The sequence below is a fragment of the Camelus dromedarius genome, chromosome 9, assembly GCF_036321535.1.
Source record: "Camelus dromedarius isolate mCamDro1 chromosome 9, mCamDro1.pat, whole genome shotgun sequence".
NCBI classification, from domain to species: Eukaryota; Metazoa; Chordata; class Mammalia; order Artiodactyla; family Camelidae; genus Camelus; species Camelus dromedarius.
In genome coordinates, this window is record NC_087444.1 from 63,097,860 (window position 1) to 63,120,060 (window position 22,201).

The 22,201-nt window shown below is 42.8% G+C and overlaps 3 protein-coding genes, 1 non-coding gene and 1 pseudogene across 7 annotated transcripts in view; 3 read left to right on the plus strand and 2 right to left on the minus strand.

Annotated features, from left to right (window-relative positions):
- The window catches only part of CEP89 (centrosomal protein 89), a 67,418-nt gene extending 51,704 nt beyond the window's left edge, over positions 1 to 15,714 (minus strand). The window contains exons 1-4 of one of the 3 annotated variants that reach the window (XM_010989106.3): positions 15,533 to 15,714; positions 12,131 to 12,237; positions 6,853 to 7,011; positions 3,669 to 3,855 (exon numbers count right to left, since the gene is read on the minus strand). In XM_010989106.3, the coding sequence (XP_010987408.1) occupies positions 3,669 to 3,855; positions 6,853 to 7,011; positions 12,131 to 12,237; positions 15,533 to 15,571 (492 nt within the window). In that variant the 5' untranslated portion in view covers positions 15,572 to 15,714. Of the gene's footprint in view, positions 1 to 3,668; positions 3,856 to 6,852; positions 7,012 to 7,101; positions 7,291 to 12,130; positions 12,238 to 15,532 lie in introns of those variants that run through there. The other 2 variants (XM_010989107.3, XM_031458565.2) reach the window with 2 other exon arrangements.
- On the plus strand, positions 9,019 to 9,397 carry LOC105096708 (large ribosomal subunit protein eL31-like; annotated as a pseudogene).
- On the plus strand, positions 11,318 to 11,389 carry TRNAD-AUC (transfer RNA aspartic acid (anticodon AUC)). Its single transcript has one exon. It is a non-coding gene; the product is annotated as a tRNA-Asp (tRNA).
- Positions 15,715 to 15,888: 174 nt separating the features above from the next.
- Positions 15,889 to 20,596, plus strand: FAAP24 (FA core complex associated protein 24). 2 transcript variants are annotated; one of them, XM_031458568.2, is made up of 6 exons: positions 15,889 to 15,966; positions 16,276 to 16,393; positions 16,515 to 16,654; positions 16,817 to 16,969; positions 18,292 to 18,536; positions 20,383 to 20,596. In XM_031458568.2, exons 2-6 carry the CDS (start codon positions 16,288 to 16,290, stop codon positions 20,435 to 20,437), a joined length of 699 nt encoding a protein of 232 aa, XP_031314428.2. In that variant the 5' UTR covers positions 15,889 to 15,966; positions 16,276 to 16,287; the 3' UTR covers positions 20,438 to 20,596. The 2 variants fall into 2 exon arrangements, with proteins under 2 accessions (XP_031314428.2, XP_031314427.2); XM_031458567.2 differs by lacking the exon at positions 20,383 to 20,596 and having other exon boundaries at positions 15,939 to 16,393; positions 18,292 to 19,405.
- Positions 19,413 to 22,201, minus strand: part of RHPN2 (rhophilin Rho GTPase binding protein 2) — a 50,103-nt gene continuing 47,314 nt past the window's right edge. The window contains exon 15 of the mRNA XM_031458566.2: positions 19,413 to 20,698. Coding sequence (XP_031314426.1) covers positions 20,438 to 20,698 — 261 coding nt within the window. The 3' untranslated portion in view covers positions 19,413 to 20,437. The remainder of the gene's footprint in view (positions 20,699 to 22,201) is intronic.

The following is a 22,201-nucleotide window of genomic DNA, read 5'->3' on the forward strand; positions in this document are numbered from 1 at the left end:
GACTATGTCTGTCTTATACTGATTCTCCAGCCCCGAGCACAATGCCTGGCATGCACCAGACACTCAACAAATAACGCTGACTCATTTACCTACCCAAAGACAGCTTCCTCCCTAACACAGTCCTTTACAGGACAAAGAAGCTGAGGCACAGAGAGGTTATCTGACTTCCCAAGTCATACAGCTGGGCAGCAGAGCAGCTGGGACTTGAACTCAGGTCTCTGAATGCCCCTGGCATCGCTCTGCCCACCAGACCTGGTATCGCGCGAACCGACCACAAATTCACTGCCCCTCCAGCCTTACTTTTGGGTGGTACCAACAGGAAGACTGCTAAAAACAAGACTTGCTTTCCATTTGTTAGCCCATTTCTGAGTGGGTGCACACTTCACATGAAGATGTTTGCCCAAACTACCCTGAAACACAGAAAGAGCCATGAAATAGACTTATACCCAAATTGCCTGATTTGGGTTGGTCTGTTCCCTTATCTTACTAATTCTGAAAAAAGGAATAAAATGATAATTTATCTCAGATTATAGAACATCTATAGTAAAAGATAAGGAAGGCAAATTTACTTTTTTTAAATTGAAATGTACCCCATTGGCAGTATCTCCTTCAGAACTAGTGCCATCTAGTGGTTAAATAAAAGTTTTACATGTTCCACACACCCATTCTTTCCGAAGGTATATCATATGATAACTTTAAGAATACTGGGTCAATTAAAAAAAAAAAAGCTTTATGTCTAAGCAATATTCTTGACAAGCACAAGGATTAAAACAGAGTTTAATTCTAAACAGGGAAAATTGCTTATACTGGTCAGAATCCTGCCTCTGCCAATGGGTGTGTTGTTGGTTGGGTGACCTTGGGCAAATCATTTATCCTGTCTTCACGCACTTACCCTCAAGGGTGTGAAGTATATGAGACGGTATGCATGAGCTGCCTAGCATACATTAAATGCTCAGAAAAGGGCACTGTGTGTTCTTCCCCTTACTGTCTACCCTCCACTCCACCCAAAATATAAAAAACCTAATCGCGAGGCTGTGGGAAATGAAAATTCCTCTCCAGCTTTTTAGGGCTCTTTCATTCATGCTATCTGCAGCTGGCCAGGATAATGTTCCGGTGATGATGAGACCTTTCAACTGCAATCAGTTACTACTAACGCTCCACCCCTGGCTCCTGGGCCGCATAGGGAAAGGCTTCCCTGTGGGCTGGGATGTACAGAAAGGTGGAGACTGGCACATGCATAGCGCTGGTGGGAAGGCAAATGGGAACCGTTGCTTTGGAGGACAACTTGGCAATACCTAGCGTGATCCGGCACATATGAGGCACACTTACCAAACGTGCAAGGAAATAACCTAAATGTTCATAAGTGGATGAATAAATAAATTAACATGTATCCATCTCAAAATTGCAGTGCCTAGTGAAAAAGCCAAGAGGTGGAAAGACTGGTTCAATATGGTGGTTTCTGTACAATTAAAAATATATATACAGTAATATATTTGTTTACTGACACTTATCTGTAATAAAAGGGTCAAAACAGACACATCCCAAACCCAAGAGAAGATGGCTTTCCAGGGATGGAGAAGATGGAAGACGAAGATTTCAACCCTAAATGTAATTTTACGTCTTTTGTTAAAAAATCTGAAGCCAAAATAAGTAAGTAAGTAAATAAATAAACAAATAAGCAAGCTGTCAATACTTGCTCATTCTGGAGAATGAGAACACTAATGTGTTATTTTCTACTTCTCAGTTTTTGGGGGGCTGGGTTACAGAAGACGCATATGTCCAGCTTTCACGGATAGTGCCAAACAGTTCTCCGTCATGGTAGCACCGACTCCCACTCCCACCGCATTAGAGAGCTCCTTCACGTCCTCTCCAAGCCCTGACATGGTTAGTTGCCTCGCTCCACTTTTCAAATTTTATAATTAAAAAAAATTTCCATACTGCACATGGGTTCTAGAGCCACCACGACAAACTTGCCTAAAAAAATAAACTATTTGTCCTGTTAATGACAAAGGAGGAGGTTACATAGGTCACTATAATCTCTCTCCTCTAAGGGAAATGTGGTAGCAAGCTTCACTTCCGAAACAGTTGAGTGATACAACTCTACCTGTAACCTCAGTCTACAATACCAGCCAGGAAGTGTGCGCACTGAGGGGCAGGGGGAGCTCATGCAGGCCTTTCAGAGCCCCGCAGCAGAACCTCCTCGGGGCTCTTGGCAGCTGTCTGCCCCGTGCTCCTTGCTGTAGAGAAGCCTAACTCTGCATCTTAAACAGCAGAACTATTCACAACAGCCAAGTCGTGGAAGCAACCTACGTGTCCACCAACAGACAAATGGATAAAGAGGATGTGGAGTATTACTCAGCCATAAAAAAGAATGAAATAATGCCTTTTGTAGCAACATGGATGGACCTGGAGATGACAACATTAAGTGAAGTAAGTCAGACAGAGAAAGACAAATATTACAGGGTATCACTTATATGTGGAATCTAAAAAATAGTACAAATGAACTTAGAACAAATAGTACAAACGAACTACAAAATAGAAACAGACTCATAGACATAGAAAACAAACTTATAGTTACCAAAGGGGAAGGCGGGAGGGATAAACTGGGAGTAAGGGATTACCAGATGCACATACCATATACAAAACAGATAAACAACAAGGATTTACTGTATAGCACAGGGAACTATGTTCAATATCTTATAATAGACTATAATGGAAAAGAATTGAAAAAAAAAGAATACAGATATATACATGTATATGTATAACCGAATCACTCTGCTGTACACCTAAAACTAACACAATATTGTAAATCAACTATACTTCAATACTTACAAGTAATGGTTAGTTCCTGAAATAGTCACATAAGGATTCCTCAAAATAAGTTCCCTAAGGCCACTTAAAATGTGATTCAATATAGTGGAGGATAACCAACGTGAAAATAGTTTGATGTTGCAAGTCTGTAAGCATGGTCACTATGAATAACATGTGACAGTGGTGATGAAAAGGAGAGAAAGGAAAAAGAAACTGTGGTGCTGTCTTCTGCCATTAAAGAAATGGCGCTACCCAGTTTCCAAAACCCTGGGACCAAAGAGTTTAAACCAGGGCAGCTGGCAATGGTGGAGAAACAGGCTCCTTCAGTCTCTCTGTACCTCGGTTCCCCCACATGTGACAGGGCCATAAATGGAACCTACCTCACCGAGACAGTGGGAGGTAAATGAGTGTCAGAGCTTGAAACAGAGACTCATGTGTGGTAAGCTCTCAAAGAACGTCAGCTACTATGGAGAGACCAATGTCGACACTCCCCTTGTCAGGAATGAACTTGAAGAAACGCTGTGATGTGTACATTGATACTAGAAAGCGGTAGGAAAATTAGCTTTGTGGGTCAAAGGAGAGAGCAGGATGACTAGCACTGGGTGGAAATCTATGTTAAGAACGTGAAGATGTTGGTCTTTAAAGGATGTGTCTTGAAAGATAAGGGAGAGAATTTTAAATTTTAGCCTAAGATAGAAAGTGAGACTTGATGTGTTAAAAAAAAATAAATAATAAGCCCCCAAATGAAAGCCATTAAAGGCAGAGGAGAAAAACGAAAACCCTTACTAACGCACTTGATGCAATCCACTATAAGTTAGTGTCAAGGTGCAGGAGAAATCCTGGCACGTGACAGGCACCTGATTTCTGTGCGGCACGGCGTACAGAGCCTTGCTGAGGCTTCCCTCCTCCTTGCGAGCGCTGGCGTCCCCCGACTCCCTGGGGCTGGATGACAGGTGTGTGTCAGTGTCCTCTTCATCCTCGTAGCCCAGCATTTCAAAGGACGGCAAAGAAGATCTCCTTCCCACCTTATTCTGCCAATGTGATCTGTATTGGAACAGTCAAGGGCAAAGCAAACAAGCGCCTTAACACTTCACACTGGTATTCACACAGGGATGCAGTGCGCTGCCTCCAAGCCCCGCCGCGAAGTACTATAACCAGGTTACAAAATACATAGACGCTAAAGGATGAAATCACCCACTATGCCATCCCCTTGTACACTCTTAGCATTTCCTTCTAGCTTTTCACCTAGGTTTTTACAGCTATTATCTCTGACTACATGTATGATCTGCCTCCTTGGTAACAAGTTTCTAAGGTTCAAAATGGTAAAAGACTCAAGATAGACACATCAGTTTAGTCAGCCATTCCCCTTACTTAGATCCCCCCCTCGCCCCCGATTTTCACTGTCATGAATAACCCTGTAATAAACATCAGTGTACAATCTCTTCTGTATTTAGGATTAGTCCCATAAAACAACCAACCATAAGGTGCACTGCTGAGTCAGACGGTAGGAACATTTTGTGGGTCCACGTGCATCCGCACAAAATCATTTCCCCAACCTGTGACTACATTGGTAATAATTTTCTAAAACTTGCCAAGAGAATGCAAACCTCACTGCAAAAATGTGCATTTCTTACTGAGACTGGATATTTTTCTGTATCTTTGTGTGAGCCCTGGTTCCTCTAATGTGAAGTGTCTGCTCATGTTTGGTCCACTTAGCTACTCTGCTTCTAGTACGTCCATTCTGATTTAAAATGAACTTTTCTACCTACTAAAATGAAAACCCTGACTTTCTATTTACTGTACATATTTTTCCTATTCTACTGATTTTATTTTGAATTCCAAAAAGGATAAAACGGATGTTCAAAAGGCCATAGTGATATAACCCAAAGGAATTTCTACAGAAAATTCCCTGTCTCTATTCAGATCCCAAAACACAGAAGGTTGTATATAGAGTCAAGGTCAGGCTCAAAAGATGAATTAAGAGACACACGACAAACCAATTGAAAGTTACTGTGTGAGTCCTACTGGTATTACGCTCATTTATAGATTTGCTCTTTTATAAATGTTGTTAAATAGTTTTCCACTGTCCTCCCTTCTAAAATGCCTAGAGTGTCTTTTTTTCTTTTTTTTCTTTTGGTATTTTTCTTTATATTTTGTTTCTGTGTATGACTTTGTGTTTTTTTAAATTTTATTTTACTTTTTTGTAGGGAGAGGTAATTTGGTTTATTTTATTTTTATTTGTTTATTTTTGTTTTACTTATTTTTAGTGTTTTTTTTTTTTAACGGGGGGAGGTAGTTAGGTTTATTCATTTATTTATTTTTAAATGGAGGTACTGGAGACTGAACCCGGGACCTCGTGCATCCTAAGCATGCGCTCTACCACTGAGCTATCCCCTCCCCCACTGTGTTTTTTTGAATCCACATCTCTCCTCTGTAGTATTGTTAAATGAACATTAAAAAAAGATGATTTTATTAATTCATTGATTGTATTGTGAATTTTGGCTATGTAAATTTTTTTAACATACAGATGATTAAAAAAATTTTTTTTTTCACTTTTCAAATTCTTAGCTTAGTAAATAGCAGGCATTTCCCTGAGAGGCTGATGAACCTGGATATAGGGTTTCACGGTCTTCTTTATACGTATATACAAATTAATCCATTCATTCAAAAGGAATTTGTTTGGCCACATGAATTAGACAAGGCTCAAAGCTGATTTTTTTCTATTACTGCTAATCAATAGACTGTTGAATCCTTTCCTTTCCCTTTGGATCTGTGCTCTTCTCTTATTAAAGATTCAACATACCTGCAAACGCAGGGCACTCACGTGCACCTCCCCATCACCGACCCAGCGCGCCTCTATTTTAACTACTTCAACTATATGTTTTAAAATATGATGGGGCTAAGGCTGCCCTCCCCGTAGGTCAGTATCCTTCCTTTCCAAATATCCTCTTATGGTCTTATCTGCTTATTCTCTCCAGTGAATTTCAGAATCATTTCTTCATCATCAGTTCTTATTCAGCCAAAGTACGAATTCTTACCAGCAGGAAAACAGGCTACGTTCAAACATCTCAAAATGGAGCTGAGATTAAAATATAAAAAACCCCAAATGCAAACACATCCTAGGAGGAAATAGGCGAGCATTTGTATGATGCTGTAATAGGGGAATCTTTCTAAATTTGACAATAATGTCAGAAACTACAAAGAAAAGACTGACAGATCTTACTACATAAAACATATAGAACATTTGGTGTGTTAAAGGAAAAAACCCTAAAAGCAAAATTGAATAAACATGGCAGATAAAAGGCAAATCTGGTCATGTATCCCCCACCGCCACCCCACAAGCCCTTAGAGTCCTCAGTGACTTCCCGCTGTTCCCAGGGGAGATACCAAACTTCTAAACCTGACACCAAAGACATCCCCAGCCCAGCCCCCGCCCACTCCTCCAGCCCCATCTTGAATGACTCCCCACCTCACCTGACTCCTCCTGGCCACAGACATCTTCCTTCAGTTGCTCATGTGTGTCATGCCCCCTCTTCTCTGTCTAGAAAGCTCATCCCAGCTCCACCCTGACCACCCGTCAACCCTCAAGCAATTGCCAGTTGGTTCCTGTGCATCCCTCAGCTCTCCCCCAGTGCCCTCTTCCTCAAGAGGAAACCTTCCTGACCCCTGGCCCCATGTCAGCTCTAATCCAGCTCAAGCGACAGAGAAAATGACGTTAAATAAGAAGGAAGGGTACAGTATAGGTGACAAGGAAATTACCTTCTCAGAGAGGAGACAGGCGAGAAGCTGTGAATGACAACCCTCGTCATCCAGATTGTGGCTACGAGCAGCATTGAATTCACAGGCTCTAATTTAACAAGATCCACACCAGAGAAAATTCGGATACAACTTAAGAGTGCTTAATGTCCCGGGGCAGTGCCCCTTTGACACTGGTGAGGAAAGCTCTGATCACAACCACATGCACATGCACATGCACACGCATACACGGAGCTACTCCTCCCCGGCCCTGCGAGCAAGCTGAGCCTGTGACACAGTCCTTACTGATGCCTCAGCTCCGAGATGGTGGCATAGGGCTCGATGAAACTGTCCTTTTCAATGCAGGTCATGTCACTCTCAGAGTGGAACCTCCGGCGAGGTTGGGGAATGGCAACGGTCCGACCAGTCAACGTTGTTGCTAGAATGGCTGCGGCAAGAGCAGATCTACGGACGAAAACAACCCAGTGAGCCGGTGAGACATAACCCGTCCCGCTGAAGGCTGAACACCAGGACACACGAACCATCAAGGTTTACCTTCAGTTCTACAGTGTCCGGGGCGCACCTCCTGACTACGGGCCTGTTATGCGCCACCTGATAATCTCACTTCATCCTCATATCAACGGTCTGAATAGATATTATTGTCATCTCCATTTTTCAAAGAAATGAAATGACTTGTCTAAGATTTCCTAGTGAATAGGGGATGAAACCAGGTCTGTAATCCAGACAGTCTATATTCAAGTAGTTTTCCTATTAAAATAAAAGATCAGAATGGAAAAAAAGAGAGAAGGGAAAAGGCAGTTTAAAATCTTGCAAATTATTCAAAATTATGATATAGGAAAAGACAGAGTAATGGGTTTACCCTCCCGCCTGAAAAGGCAAAACAAACAACAGACCTACCGTTGTCCCCGCTTACTGCCAGAGAGAATTTCCAGGTCACAGCACAGGGAGGAGGAAATGAGGTGGAGCTGGGCAGACTCCCTGAGTTGTAGAGATGGAGCGGAGAGTCCGGGACCACCAAGGCAGAGTGAATTTGTAGGACAGGGTACCAGAAAAGAGAGCTGAACAGAGAGAACTCCAGAAATCAGCAGAAGGCCCCTCAGTGCACCGAGGACACTACCCAACACTGGGGACTGAAGGAACAGTGCCAGGTGCTTACACATGGCTGGGGACCGTGCCAGTTCCCACCAGACGATGGGAAAACATTATAATTCACGGGACACTGGGTACAGTTCTCCGAAAGCAGTGGAGAATAAACCGCCCTAGATTGAACACTGCTCCAGACTCCGCCTCACAAATCATAAAAGCAAGATCCAAAAGGTCAAATTGGTTCCCAGTCATTTTAACTGCATCCCAGAACAAAATTCACGAAGACTTAGAGGAATACGAAAATGTCTGGCCCTTGACAAGGTAAAACTAACAACAGTGTCTCGTATGCCATCAAAGATAACCAGGCATGCAAAGAGACAGAAAAACATGGCCCATAATGAAGAGAATAATCAATTAAAACCCATTCAGAACTGAACACATGCTGGAATGAGCAGAAAAGGACATTAAGACAGTTATTATAATTGTGTTCCATACATTCAAAAAGTTAGGTGGAAACATGGAAGATTATAAAGAAGACTTGAATCTGGGGAGATAAAAATTATAATGAATGGGATTAACAGTAGGTTACACATGGCAGAAGAAAAGGTTAGTGAAACTGAAGGCAAAACAATAGAAAATAACCAAAATGAAATAGGAAAAAAATAACTAAAAAAAAAGAGCATAGTAAGATATGAGATAAAAAATGCTACTGTTTTATGTTTTAAGCCACTAAGTTTTGGTGTAATTAGTTACATGGGAATAGATAACTGTCATCAAATGGTGCTGGAACAATTGGAGACCCATAAGAAAAAAAAATGAACTTCAATCCATACTTCCCACATCCTACACAAAATTAACTCAAAATGCATCATAGACCTACATGTAAAGGCTACAACTATCAACCTTCTAGAAGCAAATACAGGAGAAAATGCTTTATGACCTTGGATGAGGCAAAGATTTCCTAGGTATGATACTGAAATCATGATCAGGTAAAAAAAAAAGTTGACAAGTTGAACTTAATAAAAATTACGATTTTCTGCTAAAAGATATCATTAAGAAAATGAAAAGCCACAGATGGGGAAAAAATATTTGCAAATCACATATTTGATAAAGAACTTGTATCTAGAATATAGAAAGAACTCTCTGAATACAGTAACCTGGGAACACAACCCAATTTTTTAAAGTGGGCCAAAGATCTGGACAGATTATTTTACCAAAAAAAGATATACAGTGGCAAACAAGCACATGAAAAGATGTTCAACACCATTAGTCAGTTACTAGAGAAGTGCAAAATAAAACCATAAAGATACCACTACATGCCTATTAGAACGTCCGAAATTTAAAAGACTGGCCAAGCCAATCCCTTTTCAACCTGGGCCCAGCAGAATGGCTCCCAGAAAGAAGAGTAATGAGAAGGGGCCATTCTGTCATCACTGAGGTGGTGACCAGAGAGGACCCCAAGAATCTAGGGAGTGAGCTTCGAGAAAGGTGCCCCCTGGGCGCTGGAAGAGATCCAGAAATATGCCAGGAGATTGAGATGACCTACAGATGTGCACATGGACTCCAGGCTCAACACAGCTGTCTGGGCCAAAGGAATAAGGAACGTCCCACACTTTATCAGTATAAGGTTGTCCTGAAAGTGTAGTGAGGATGAAAATTCACCAGACAAGCTCTATACATTGTTACTTATACACCTGTCACCACTTTCAAAAACCTATGGACAGTCAATGTGAATGAGAATTAAGGGCTAACTGTCAAATAAAGTTATAAAACTGCACATGTGCATGCATGCACACACGCATGTGGGCGCGCACACACACGCACACACACACACACACACACACAGACTGACCAAACCAAGTGTTGGTGAGGATGTGAAGAAACTGGAACTTGTACACTGCAGGTGGGAACATAAATGGAATTACAACTCTGGAAAACAGTTCGGTAGCTTCTTAATAGGTTAAATATATCCCTGTTATGACCCACTATTCCACGCCTAGATATTTACCCACAAGAAATGAAAGCACAGGTCCACAGATTTGTGCACAAGTGTTCCTAGCAGCCTTATTTCTAGTAGCCAAAAAACTAGAAACAGCCCAAATATCCATCAAAGGTGAATGGATAGACAAACACTGGCATGTTCATAAAATGGAACACTACTCAGGAACTGTGAGGATGAATTACTGATTTTCACAACAATATGGATGAACCTCAAAACAATTATGCTGAGTGAAGAAAGCCAGCATAATTATTTTGTGTAATTCCATTTATTTAAAAGTCTAGAAATGTAGACTAATTTACAGGGATAGAAAGCAGACCGATGGTTGTGTGGGAGAGGGTGAGGGTGGGCTGGGCTGAGGTGGGAAGTGACAGAGGGGGGCAGGGGAGAGGAATGACAAAGGGCCATGAGGAAACTTGAGGGGATGACAGATACATATGTTATCTTGATTGTGGAGATGGCTTCACGGGTATAAACATATATCAAAATGTACCAAATTATTCACTTTAAATATGTACAGTTTATTATATGTACATTACACCTCAATAAAACTGCTTTGAAAAAGATAAAAGACTGAAGAAAGCAAAAATAATAACCATATATCGTGGGGTTTATAACATACAGAATTCAAGTGTCTGACAACAGTAGCAAAGGATGAGAAGGAGGACACAAGTAATTGCTGGGAGATTGCTTTTTTTTCCTCAAATTTTAATGGAATTTATTTCTGGAATACATGCCGTGGGATAGACTGTCATAATAGTTTATATCTTCAAAAATACATTAAGGGGTTTATATCTTTGATCCAGATCTAGAGATCAGTTAAACCAAAGAAATGACTAGCCATAAGCTATGAAAAAAATATATATATTTTAATAATGTTTATATATTTATATTATTTATTTTTATTGAGGTATAGTCAATTACAATGTGTCAATTTCTGGTGCACAGCACAATGTCCCACTCTTGCGTATATATACATATATTCGTTTTCATATTTTTTCCATTAAAGGTTATTACAAGATGCTGTGAGATACTTACACTCACACTAGATATGAAGTAGAATAATATAAGAGATTAATTTGAATGTTAGTTTTTAGAATAAAATAACCTAGAAATACGCCAAATTTGCCAAAGCCATGTTGATTATTTGGGGCTTATAAAGATAGCAATCCAGGACACATTGTAAAATGATTATAAATCAATAAAAAATGTTAAAAAAAAAGATAGCAATCCAGGAAAATATTTTTGTAAAACACAGGAGACTATAGAGATTTTCCAATGAGTCTACAGCACACTTGCTGTGGGATGATGTGGGTTTTTGTCTGTTTTCTGCTTTATAATGGGATGTAAAGCAAACTCTCTCACCACTGCTGCTACATAGAATATTTAAGTTCTAGTGACACAATATAAGAACTGTTCACACAAACGCTGAAGGGCTGGACAGACCTACAGGTGCATTGCAGCGATGCCACTACCCACCAGCTGTGAGACTCTGGGCCAATGACTAACACTTGAGTTCAAAACAGAGATGCCAACGGGACCTGTCTCACAGGATCACTGAGAGGATGAAATGAAATAAAGCTTCTTAAGCACTTACCAGAGTCCTTGGCACAGAGTAATCACTAGTAAATTGCTATTCTTGTTTTCAAGATCATACTTGGGGGAGGCGGGATAGCTCAGTGGTAGAGCACGTGCTTATCATGCACGAGGTCCTGGGTTCAATCCCCAGTACTTCCATTTAAAAAATAATAATAATAAAATAAATAAATAAACCTAATTGTCCTCCCCACCCCTCAAAAAAAGATGATACTGACGGAAAAAAAAACAACACTAAAAATATTTCGAAGTGTTTATTATTAGGAAGCATACAATATTCTAGCTTCAAAGAACACTAAAAAGAAGGTGCCATCTTTGAATGAAACTATTTCTCATTGTTAATAGTTAAGCCATGTATCCATGTACTTTATGGATAAACAATAGTCTAAAATTCTCTGGCTTCTAAAATCTTGGAGGACAGAGGCAGGGGTCTCATGTATAAAAGAAAGTCAGGTCTCTGTGTGTCAGGAGCACTGGAGGATGGGGGAATCCCAGGCCCTGGCAAGTGAACACATTTCTTCCTTCCTTCCTGGAAAACAGTTCTTCTAAAAGGCAGTCTTGTGTTTAAAAAGAAAACTATGTGCACAATTCAAATTCCTTTTAATGTACTATCAACCTAAACATTTGGGTTGTAATGCTTTATATTTTGAAAAAGTGCATTCAATTATGAAATGTGAGAACTCCATAGACCTGAAAGGAACACACCATTATCCCACAGAGAAACTGTAGTAAGTGCTTCATTGTGGAACCATGACACATTTCAAAGGACATGATTCTAATCAGCCTACTTGTGATTTTCTTACCCATTTGAACAATTCCGGGACCCAGCACCTGGTGGTTGAGCACAGGGGTGACCTCAGTGCCTGTTCACCTGAGACTCACCTTGGTCTCTCTGGAGAGGGGTTGGGGCTGCGCGGAGGAGGTGTGCGGGGCACAGCTGGCTTCGGTGCGATGCTGGCTGCAGGGAGAAGGCCATGGATGATGTGTTTCTGCACAAATGAAACCCAGCAGAGGTCAGTGGTATATGGCATCATTGCTGGGTCCTGTCACCACCCCTCTCCAGGCTGGGGAGGGGACACTGGCCACCTGGGGATCTAGTCCCACCAGAAGACCCATTCTTGCCCCTGCCATCCTCAATCCACATCTGGCCACGCAAGCTCTCCACCCAAGGAGCACCATACAGCTGCCCACAGTAGGGAAACCGCTTCCCTGACCATCCCTCAGAGCACTCTAGCACCTTACTTGTCTCAGAGTACTGCCCTCGATGATCCTACTCACTCATTTGCTGCCCCCCTGCAGAATGGAAATTTTCTCCATTTTTAGTTGAAGTACAGTGAGTTACAATGTGTCAATTTCTGGTGTACAGCACAATGTTTCAGTCATATGTATATATATACATATATTTATTTTCATTCTCTTTTCATCAGATTTCTGAGAGCAAACTACCTTCTTGTCTTTATCAGCCCTGGAACTCTGGCACTTAGCACAGGGCCCAACACCTGGTAGGGGCTTAATCAGGATTTTAGGTAGTTTATCTCAAAGATGCAGAGTAACAAAAACTAGTTTCTACACACAATGAAAGTCGGAGAACCCTGCTTTGGCCCTCAGAAGTTTCTGAGTCCAGCCCAATCTTCACTTTCTGTGCACCAACCATTCCTTTGCACCTACTAGAGGCAAAAGGCTACAGCAGCAGTGAAGAGACCTTGTCCTCACCCTCAAGAAGGAAGGATAGAGAGGGAAAACACCCAGATATTTATCATACAACACAGAATTATGGAAAGTGCCAAGGGAGAGTAAAGACAAAATGCCAAGGTGGCCCAGGGAGGGAAGGGCTCCTTCAGGTCTAGGGGCCAGCAAGGGGACCTCTCATGTCCCATTGGAGAAAATCTCAGAGCATTTAGATCAGGTCATCAAAGATGGCCAGTGCTGTCACATTTGGGAAATGTGATGGAAAAGCATTCCAGGAGGAAGGAACAACATGAACAAAGGAATGAAGCAAGACATTAGTGGCAGTGTTCTGGAAACAAGTACTCTGGTTTGCTGGAATACAGGGGCATCTGAGATAGAAGGGCTAGAACAAGGGGCGGGGGTCAAATGGCGACTGTTTCCATTTAAGAGTTCTAATACCAAACTAAGGACATCTTGTGACCTAGTGAGAAGCACCCACTGAAACTGGCCTGAAAAAGACTAATCAGGCGGGGGTAGGCACAGGGTACAGGGGGAAAGGGAGGCGCAGCCAAGGGGAAGTCAGCCAGGGGTCTGGACCTCCTTCAGGAGTGAAGGATGAGTAGATCTTCCAAATGTCTCCTGCAGCCCTCCCATGCCCTACTCCAGTTCCACATGCATGGCCAACCCCAAGAGCAGATATTCCAGAGCAGTCACTGCTGTATCCCACCATTCTCCAGCTGTCTGCCAACTCCCCTCCCCTGCCAGATGCTCAAGGACAAGAAAGGCTTTTCTTCACCTTTGAATCCCCAGGGGCTGGCATCCAGGAGGTCCTCTAAAAAGGCCTCATGAATTTTGTTTTGTTTTGTTTTGCTTTGCTTTTTGATAGTATGCTGAACTTTTCTCACCTGTACCATGATAACCATATCCTAACTATGGTTCTTCTGCCTCTGTCTCTAAAACACAGGATGATCCTATCTCAACCCAGCATGAAAACTCTCTGGTTGGCAGATATATGTTTTCTGGTGACACAGAAGGCTGCTAAGGCTGCTATCAGTTGGTTTCTACCAATGGCCCCAGATTCATTTCCCGCTGACCCTCCTCATCCCTACTCATATCTCCACGTAGGACACTCAGAATTGCCTTCCCGTTCCCACGCCACAAAAGATTCCTTCTTTGTCAGGCCTTTGGATACGCTGTTTTCTCCACCAGAATTCTCTTTCCTTACTCCTCCCAAGGCCCAGGTCCACTCTCTGAGCTGACTTTGCTGCCCTCCCCTGGGCACTTCTTGACTTAGCACTTTGTGCTGACTGACTTATAGGTTTGTCTACCCTTTAGCCAGCGTGGCCATAGGCCATCCATCAATTGTGGATATCTGGCACACCCACCGTAGGAACACAATAATGCAATAAAAACCTCAATAAACATGCTGACTGAACTAGCATAATCGCAATGGAAAAATATGCTTCAGCTATGCCTTCATTGTTTCTCAACATCCACCTACCTATCTAAAAGGATTTCAGCAGGTCAGAGAGGCTGAGAACAGGAAGCCAAGTCAAGCAAGCTTTCTGATCCCGATTTGAAACAGAGTTCAGGAGCACCCTTATCAAAATGCTTTCTCTGCATTTAACGTATTAAATGTATGGAGAACTGGACGTAAGTAGGTTTGGGGTTTTACCAGGCAAATACGGAAAAGGGAGACAGGAGCAAAGGCTCTGGGGAGTGGTTATAACAACAGATCCTGGAATTAGAAGTTAGGGCTGGGAAAGAGAGCAATGAGGACATTGGTAGGACCACCTGACTGGGGAGAGGGGAAGGTGTCAACAAATTGTAGGTGTCAGGATAGTAGAGGAAATGAGTAGCTCACTAGTAGGAGGAGGGGTCAGAATGAGACCAGGAGTATGTATACGCCTGCTGTGACTGAGTGGCCATGGGAAGGTTTGGAAGGAAGCATTCCAGGCAGAAGGAATGGCAAAGGTAAAGGCCTGACGGAACAGAATAAAGATGGGAAAAGCTGGAGAGTCTGTGCACGTGAGTTGGGGGCACTGGCCATAATCAGATTTGCGTTTTAAAAGAATCCCTTTGGCTGCTTTGTGGAGAGCGGACCTAGCGGAAGGACAGGAGTGGAGACTGAGAAAAAGGGAGAAACAGCTGCAGCAGTCCAGGTAGATGCTGGAGGCCGGGGTAAGGGCGAAGACAGTTGCCAATTGCCTTTGATGCATAGCATCTATGGAACTTGCTGGTGGGGTGTACGCGGTGGGTGGCAGAGGGAGGAATCAAGAATGACTTTCCACTGGGGGATATCACTCAGTGGAGCAGGTTTACGCCGCCAGGGGTGAGCTCCCCGACACCAGAGATAATATTACTGGGGAGACAGTCCTATCCAATTAGGATTCTTTAGAAGACGAAAACTAAGGGCTTCTCTATCTCTGGGATAGAGGATTCTTTAGAACACGAAGCTGACCCTGGGATAGAGGATTCTTTAGAACACGGAAACTAAGGGCTACTCTAACGGAAAACCACTTCCTCTTGAGCCGCTACCTTGTTTCTATCCCAAATCCCGACCCCTCCCCACTTAACTCCCGACCGCACGGGCCAGAGAGCAGTCAGTCTACTTACAAACTGCCTCTTGCGGCCTCTCTGGAATCCCAGGAGCATCCTTGCTGCGGAAGGCGGCCAGACCCCGACTGGACTGCCAAGCAGATCTCAGAGCCAAGGACCACTCTCTAAAGTCTGGCTCCTCCAGCTGGCCTTGCCCCAGACGCCTATTCTACTCAAGAGACTTAGCAACAACCACGTCTACCGTTAGCTCGGCTTTCCGCCTGACCAATCAGAGCCAAGGTTACTTCACACCCGTCGCTCTTGGCAACCAGCAGGTCTCATTCAAGCACTCTCCGGGGCGGAAACTGTGCGCGCTGTCCATCCTTTTATTGGCCAGATCAGGTGTCGATCTCCAAGGCCATAGCCTATCCGGCGCCGGGAGAGGCGGAGGGCGGGCAGGATGAAGGACCCGGCGAGAGCGCAGTAAGGAACCCGGAAGTGGCGCGCCGAAGGTAATGTCGCCGGAACCCCTGGGCTGGGGCCGAAGTGGGGCCCCGGCCGGCTCGGCCTCCACCCTGGATTGGACTGAGCCAACACGGCGCGGACCGAGCAGGGGGGTGTCAGGGGCCAGGCAGGTGACGGAAATGAGGGACGCGGCTACCAGGACAGGAATCTCCTTGTTCTTAGCCTTTGGCCGATAATCCAGTCTTTTCAAGAACACTCTTCAGACGGGCTCCTGCCAGAGGCCCGAGCTCGGAGGGGAGTGTGGGGCCTTGTGCCGGAGAGCCTACTCAAGCGCCGTCTTGCATTCCTCTCATTAGATCGAGGCCGCCATGGAAGGGAACGCCGCTGATGGCGCAGGCCCCATGTACGTGCCATTTGGGCACATTGTGGCCAATGAGAAATGGCGCGGATCGCATCTGGCACAAGAAATGCAAGGTCGGTGGGCTTCCTCAACACCAGCCCTCTGTCACCCCACCCCACTTTTAAAAAACGTTTCACCTATTGCCGTCTTTTCACCCAAAGCTCAGGGAACTTATTTTCTTGTCTGTATTTTAAGGGAAAATTAAACTCGTTTTTGAGGATGGCCTGGCACCGGTAGATTTTTACTTGTCTAGCAGATCCTGCATTCTTTATATCACCGAAGCGGATTTGATAGCAGGAAATGGCTACCGAAAGAGACTTGTTCGGGTTAGAAATGTAAGTGCTTAGTTAAAGAAACTGAAAATGAAAATTGACTTCTATCTCTTGGAATAATTTATGTAAAACCATTGGCCATTCCAAGCACTCTTGGATAGCTTCTTCATCTTAAATGGAATTTTGTTACAAAATAGTTTCTTGCCTTTTTTTTTTTTTTTGAAGTCCGGTAAACTTCAAGGGATTGTAGTGGTTGAAAAAACGCAGATGAGTGAACAGTACTTTCCAGCCATGCAGAAATTTACTGTGCTGGATCTTGGGATGGTGTTGCTTCCAGTGGCCAGCCAGATGGAAGCGTCCTGCCTCCTCATCCAGTTAGTAAGTACTGATTCCTACTCCCCAGTAGCTCTGTTTTCTGACTCTTGACTGACCCTCCTGGATCCTTCTCTGGCAGCTACTCTACTGTAGGTGCATTGTGTCAGATTGATCTATATCAGTCTCTGGGTTGGTTTATAAAAACCTTTTTGAGAAATTTAAGTTCAGAAGTGGCTTCTGCAGCCGGCTGAGCTTGCCCCCCACCCTAGACAAGTATATAATAAAGTGAACAAGTTAGACACCTGATTTTGGCCTCCCAGGCTGTGATGACTCCATCATGCATTATTCCGCACTTACACTAGTGACAATGTTAACTCATAGCTGCCCAGCCTCCTCCCCGCATATCTTTTGTTAAGCATCAGTACTTCTGTCTTCAAGTTTATGTGTTGTGTTATTTTTAACACTTGGTGGTTCTCTGGGGAGGGTGTAGTTCAAGTGGTAGAGCGCATGGTTAGCATACACAAAGTCCTGGGTTCAATCCCCAGCACTTCCTCTAAAAACAAATAAATAGATCTAATTACCCACCCCAAATAAATAAAATTAAAAAAAAAACTTGGTGGTTCTCCACTGTTCTCACTGATTATTCAGTGTACTTTTAAAAATACTAATACATGAGCCTTACCTCAGACCAGTTAGAAATCAGAATCTACACAACACTGTAAATCTACTATACTTAAGTTTAAAAAAAAAAAATCAGAATGTGGGGGCAGGGCCTAGTCATCAGTTATTGTTGTTGTGTTGTTCTAAAATCTCCCCCTCTAATGTGCAGCTAGGGTTGAGAGGCAATTTGAAAAATGCAAGCAGCCCTGCATGGTTCACAGATCCCTCCATCCCCACGGCTGTCCACCACATCCCTTGCCTTACTCTTCCTAACTCCCCTTGCTATGATGCTATTATCTGCCTTCCTGTATCCACCACTAACTGAAGACTGGGTTTTTCCTCCGATAGGCAAGCTTCTTCCAGGTCCTGTATCAAGCTGGTATAGCTGTCATCTAATCCTATACCACTGAAACATTTCTTAGTGGACCACAGGAACATACTTGAATTCCTCAGTTATGTGTTCATTGATTTTATCCTAAGCTTTCTGAAATCTCAAGTTTTTGTAAATCAATTTTTATCTCTTCCTCCCTGGTGTAGTCACATGGTTCACCTTTCAATAACTCTGCTGATGTCTGAAAAATTATATTCATGGTATATGAAAACATTTGTAGTGATACGTCAAGCTGAACCATCTGGAAAAACTGTATTTCCATAAAACAAATGTTTATGAAAACTGCCAGTCCTCTAGAGGGCACTCATGTGCTTTTCCTTTCATCTTGGTTCAGGTTCAAGAGCAAGCCAAAGAGCCCAGTAAGAACCCTTTGCTCAGAAAGAAACGGGCTCTGATCTCTGAGTCGGCCCTCCTTCGAACTGTGCAGCAGATCCCAGGAGTCGGAAAAGTTAAAGCCCCGCTGCTGCTTCAGAGGTTTCCAAGTCTCCAGCAGCTGAGTAATGCTTCCATCCAAGAACTGGAGCCAGTGGTCGGACAAGCAGTGGCCCAGCACATTCATGCGTTCTTCACCCAGTCCAGGTGAAGTCTCCTTTACACCACGGACTACAGGATCTTCTCTTGTTTTCACATTAAGAAAAAGATTTTCTAGTGAAAGATAGTAAGGCCTGAGTGGAACCTGCCAGCTGTCCCGCCCTGCCCCCTGGGCTCAGGCATTTCAGTTAGTGGGCCCCAGGTGGCACTGCCCCCATCCTGCTGGCATGAAGAGGGCTGGTGGGCATCTTTCTAAGGGAGTCGATTTAAATAGGGACTCTCAGATTCAGCAGAAAGCCGGCTTGGGCAGACTTTAATGTATGACCATGACCTATATCACGGAAGGTGGCAGATGTGACCGTCTAAAGGAAACAAACCTACAATGAAGCACTGTGCACCATAAGCCCGTTGTTCCTGCTGGCGGAGCCACTGGTTTTCAGGTCTGGTCTTAATACACCTGTGCTTTGAGGGCTGTTGCCAGTGTAAACAAATAATTGTACTGCCTTTCTTCCTTCCTGATAGCTGCAGTGTGTTTATAGTCAGTGGGCACAGTCTTCTGAACATGGAAAGCTTGGAGTCTAGAGTTCCCATTTTAAGATAAAAAGCCAGTGTCTGTGAGGGAGGGAAGGCATGTGTTTGTAAATGTACAGCCCAACAATGGGCAGGGACACAGGAAAATGGGAGGGGCAGCCGCATCCAGAGAGGAAAGCCAAGGGCTGGGGTCAGAAGGTATAGTAGCCTATTCCAAAAATAAAGATCTTATGTTTTCAAGGATACTGAGATAACTTGAAAGCCCTTTAAGTTCTGTTTTGTGAAATGTTAGCCATATCAAAAAATGAAACACAATGAAAAACATTTTGTGCATGAGGGCAAAAATGACTTAAAAGAGGGAATTAAAATGAAATAAAAGTAGAAAACATTAGCTCAGGCAAATGAATGAGTTTATTTAAATATTTATATAAAAGTGGCCCTAAGAGCAGTGGATACACTTTCCGAAATATAGTGGTTTCCCTTTTGATATTACACACTAGAAAACATTTAAGTTCATGCATTCTCAAAATTAGGTATCAATGCTGTTATTTTTTTAAGCTATATAATTTGTACTATGTCAACCGTGAATCTTACCAGAATCACAGTATCATCCAACTTACAGCAAATCAAAAGTCAAATAGAGCTCTAAACTTGAATCATTTACATCTTGACCTTTTAAAATGTTTTTAACCCTTCTTAAAGACTCTTAAAATACAGTTACGTACTTTCTACTTTAAACAAAATGAATGTTTTGAGTATCAAACAGTATATTATCTACCTTGTAGACAGCATCTTCATCTAACACTGCCACTGTGTTAGCGACTTTTTAATGACATAAAGTAGGGGAAATGGTTTTTTATCTAATTAGCCACGACAAATTTGGCACTAGGCTTTATCTGGAAATAGCATTATATTATCTAGAAGTAATAGTAAAATCTTGTTGTTTTAGGTTAACGAATTTCCCCTGGGGAAACATCCCTTTGGAACAGTTTTTAGTAACACTAATCTGTCATTATAGTCCCTTGGCTTGCCTTAATTTGGGGTCATCTGAATTCTGAGTCAAGAAATTATCTATTATCCAAGCCTGGAAAGTTACAAACAGGACCAATACAGGTAGTCCAAATTTAACTCTGATAGTAAGTGACTAAAAGTCATTAAAAACAGCCATACTTTCAAAGTTATTCTATTTACAGTACCTTATGTAATAAATAACTTGTAGCAATGTGGTGAGACTCGCCAAATAAGTTTGTTTTCCGCAAATATCTAGAGGTTTCTTGTTACTTTCACTCATAAAGACATATCAGTTGTAGGTCTACACTGTGAGAAAATGGGATTTGAGACTATTTAGAAATTTCCCTTTAAGGCACAGATGCGGAGGCCCAGTCTGCACTGGAAACGTCCTAGTTTCCTCACATTAATTAGTACAAGGAGCTGTCGCTGTTGAGAAGGCTGAACGGAGACGGGAGCTTCTTCTTGACCGGAGGCCCTGGGACCCCGACCGACGGGAGGCACAGGGTGCTCACCGACTTCTGTCTGTTCTTGTTGATACTCCAGCTCAAAAATGAACGCTTTTTTGAGACTTTCTTGTTTTTATCCGTTTTATCATCGTCATCTATGGCTAAGCAGATCATGGAGTAGGTTTTCTGCATTCCCACTGAGAATGTGGCACACTTACTGTGCTGCACATGGAAAAGGAAGGAGAAGGGTGTTAGAAATCCTCGAAGATGTCCGAGAAATGACTGCCAAGTTTTCAGATTCCCATTCCACGCTTACAGCATCCTTTTTAAAACTCAGTTGGTATAATTCCGAAACTCGGTGACTAACGCTTGTAGGATTAGGTTCTTAAAAACAAGGACAGTTTTTAAGAAATGTGCTCAGTAGTCGTGATTTAGGCTGATGACCACTGTCGACTTTTTAAGGTTATATTTATTATTTATATTTGAAAAAGTAATACATACTTATGGTCAGTAATACGAAAATGCATAAGGTGAACAGGAGGTGTCCCTCCCAGCCCAGCTTTCAGGTCATTCCCCTGAGGTCACCACTGTCTGTTACACTTTAGAGATAACGTCCATACACAGGTATTGATGTGGTGCAGAAGCATGCTGCACCATTTGTCTTTCCTTAAGAATCACATACACACTGGTCTGCACCCTGCTTTCTCCGCTTAACATATCCTGGATTTCAGCCCCTACCGATAGGTAGAGGTCAACTTCACTCTCTTTAAAGACAGTACAGAATCTATGGTGTCGATGCGATTAACTTTTCCCCATTTTAAAAATTGGTGAAATATACATAAAATTGACCATTAACCATTATTTAACTGTAGTTCAGTGGTATTAAGTACATTCACATTGTTGTGAAACCATCACCGTCATCCACCTGCAGAACTTTTCTGTCTTCCCCAAATGAACTCCATACCCACCAACCACTACCATGAACTTTTAAAGGATCGTGTCGGAGTTAAATAGGAAATGTGAAGGAGGCTGCTTTCTAAACACTTCCACATAAGTTATCACCTGCTTCTAAGGTGTGCCTAACATTGAGATTACTTTGCTCACCAAATGTTTACTGACCATCTACCATGTGCCAGGCACTGAAATCAGGCCATATATATAAGTATGCATGCACTATATCGAAAGTGGTTGGGCACATTGTTCACAATATAAATCCAGGAGGGGAATTTGGGTGATGCAGCAATAAAGGAGGGGTATTCACTGTAAAATGTCCCTCTTGAGTTTGGCCCCTCTGGATGAAGTTGCCTCTCCTTTTTCTATAAAACTGCCCATTAATCCCACCATGCTCTACCTGACACACATGCTATTATTAAAAACAATAATAAAACAAACAGTCCTGGAGGTAGATTTGATGCCTGCAAACATTTTTCGACTTTAACCTGCTTAGTGTCCATTATGCATCATTATAACCACTCCCTTATAAATACCCTCGATTCTCTTCCACCAGCAACTGTAAACCAGGAAATGTCAACTCTATCCTCTGTCTCCCCCAGACCTGCATCCAAATAGCCGCACATTCCTGGAGGATATCTACCAAGCCGACTGGCTTCCCTTGAAATTCTAATGCCGACCCCAAACCTCTACAAGGCACCTCATTACCTGGGGCTCCTACGTTTCCTTAGTAACTTTATTCCTTTTCTCCTACATTCCTTCTCTCAAGCCCCT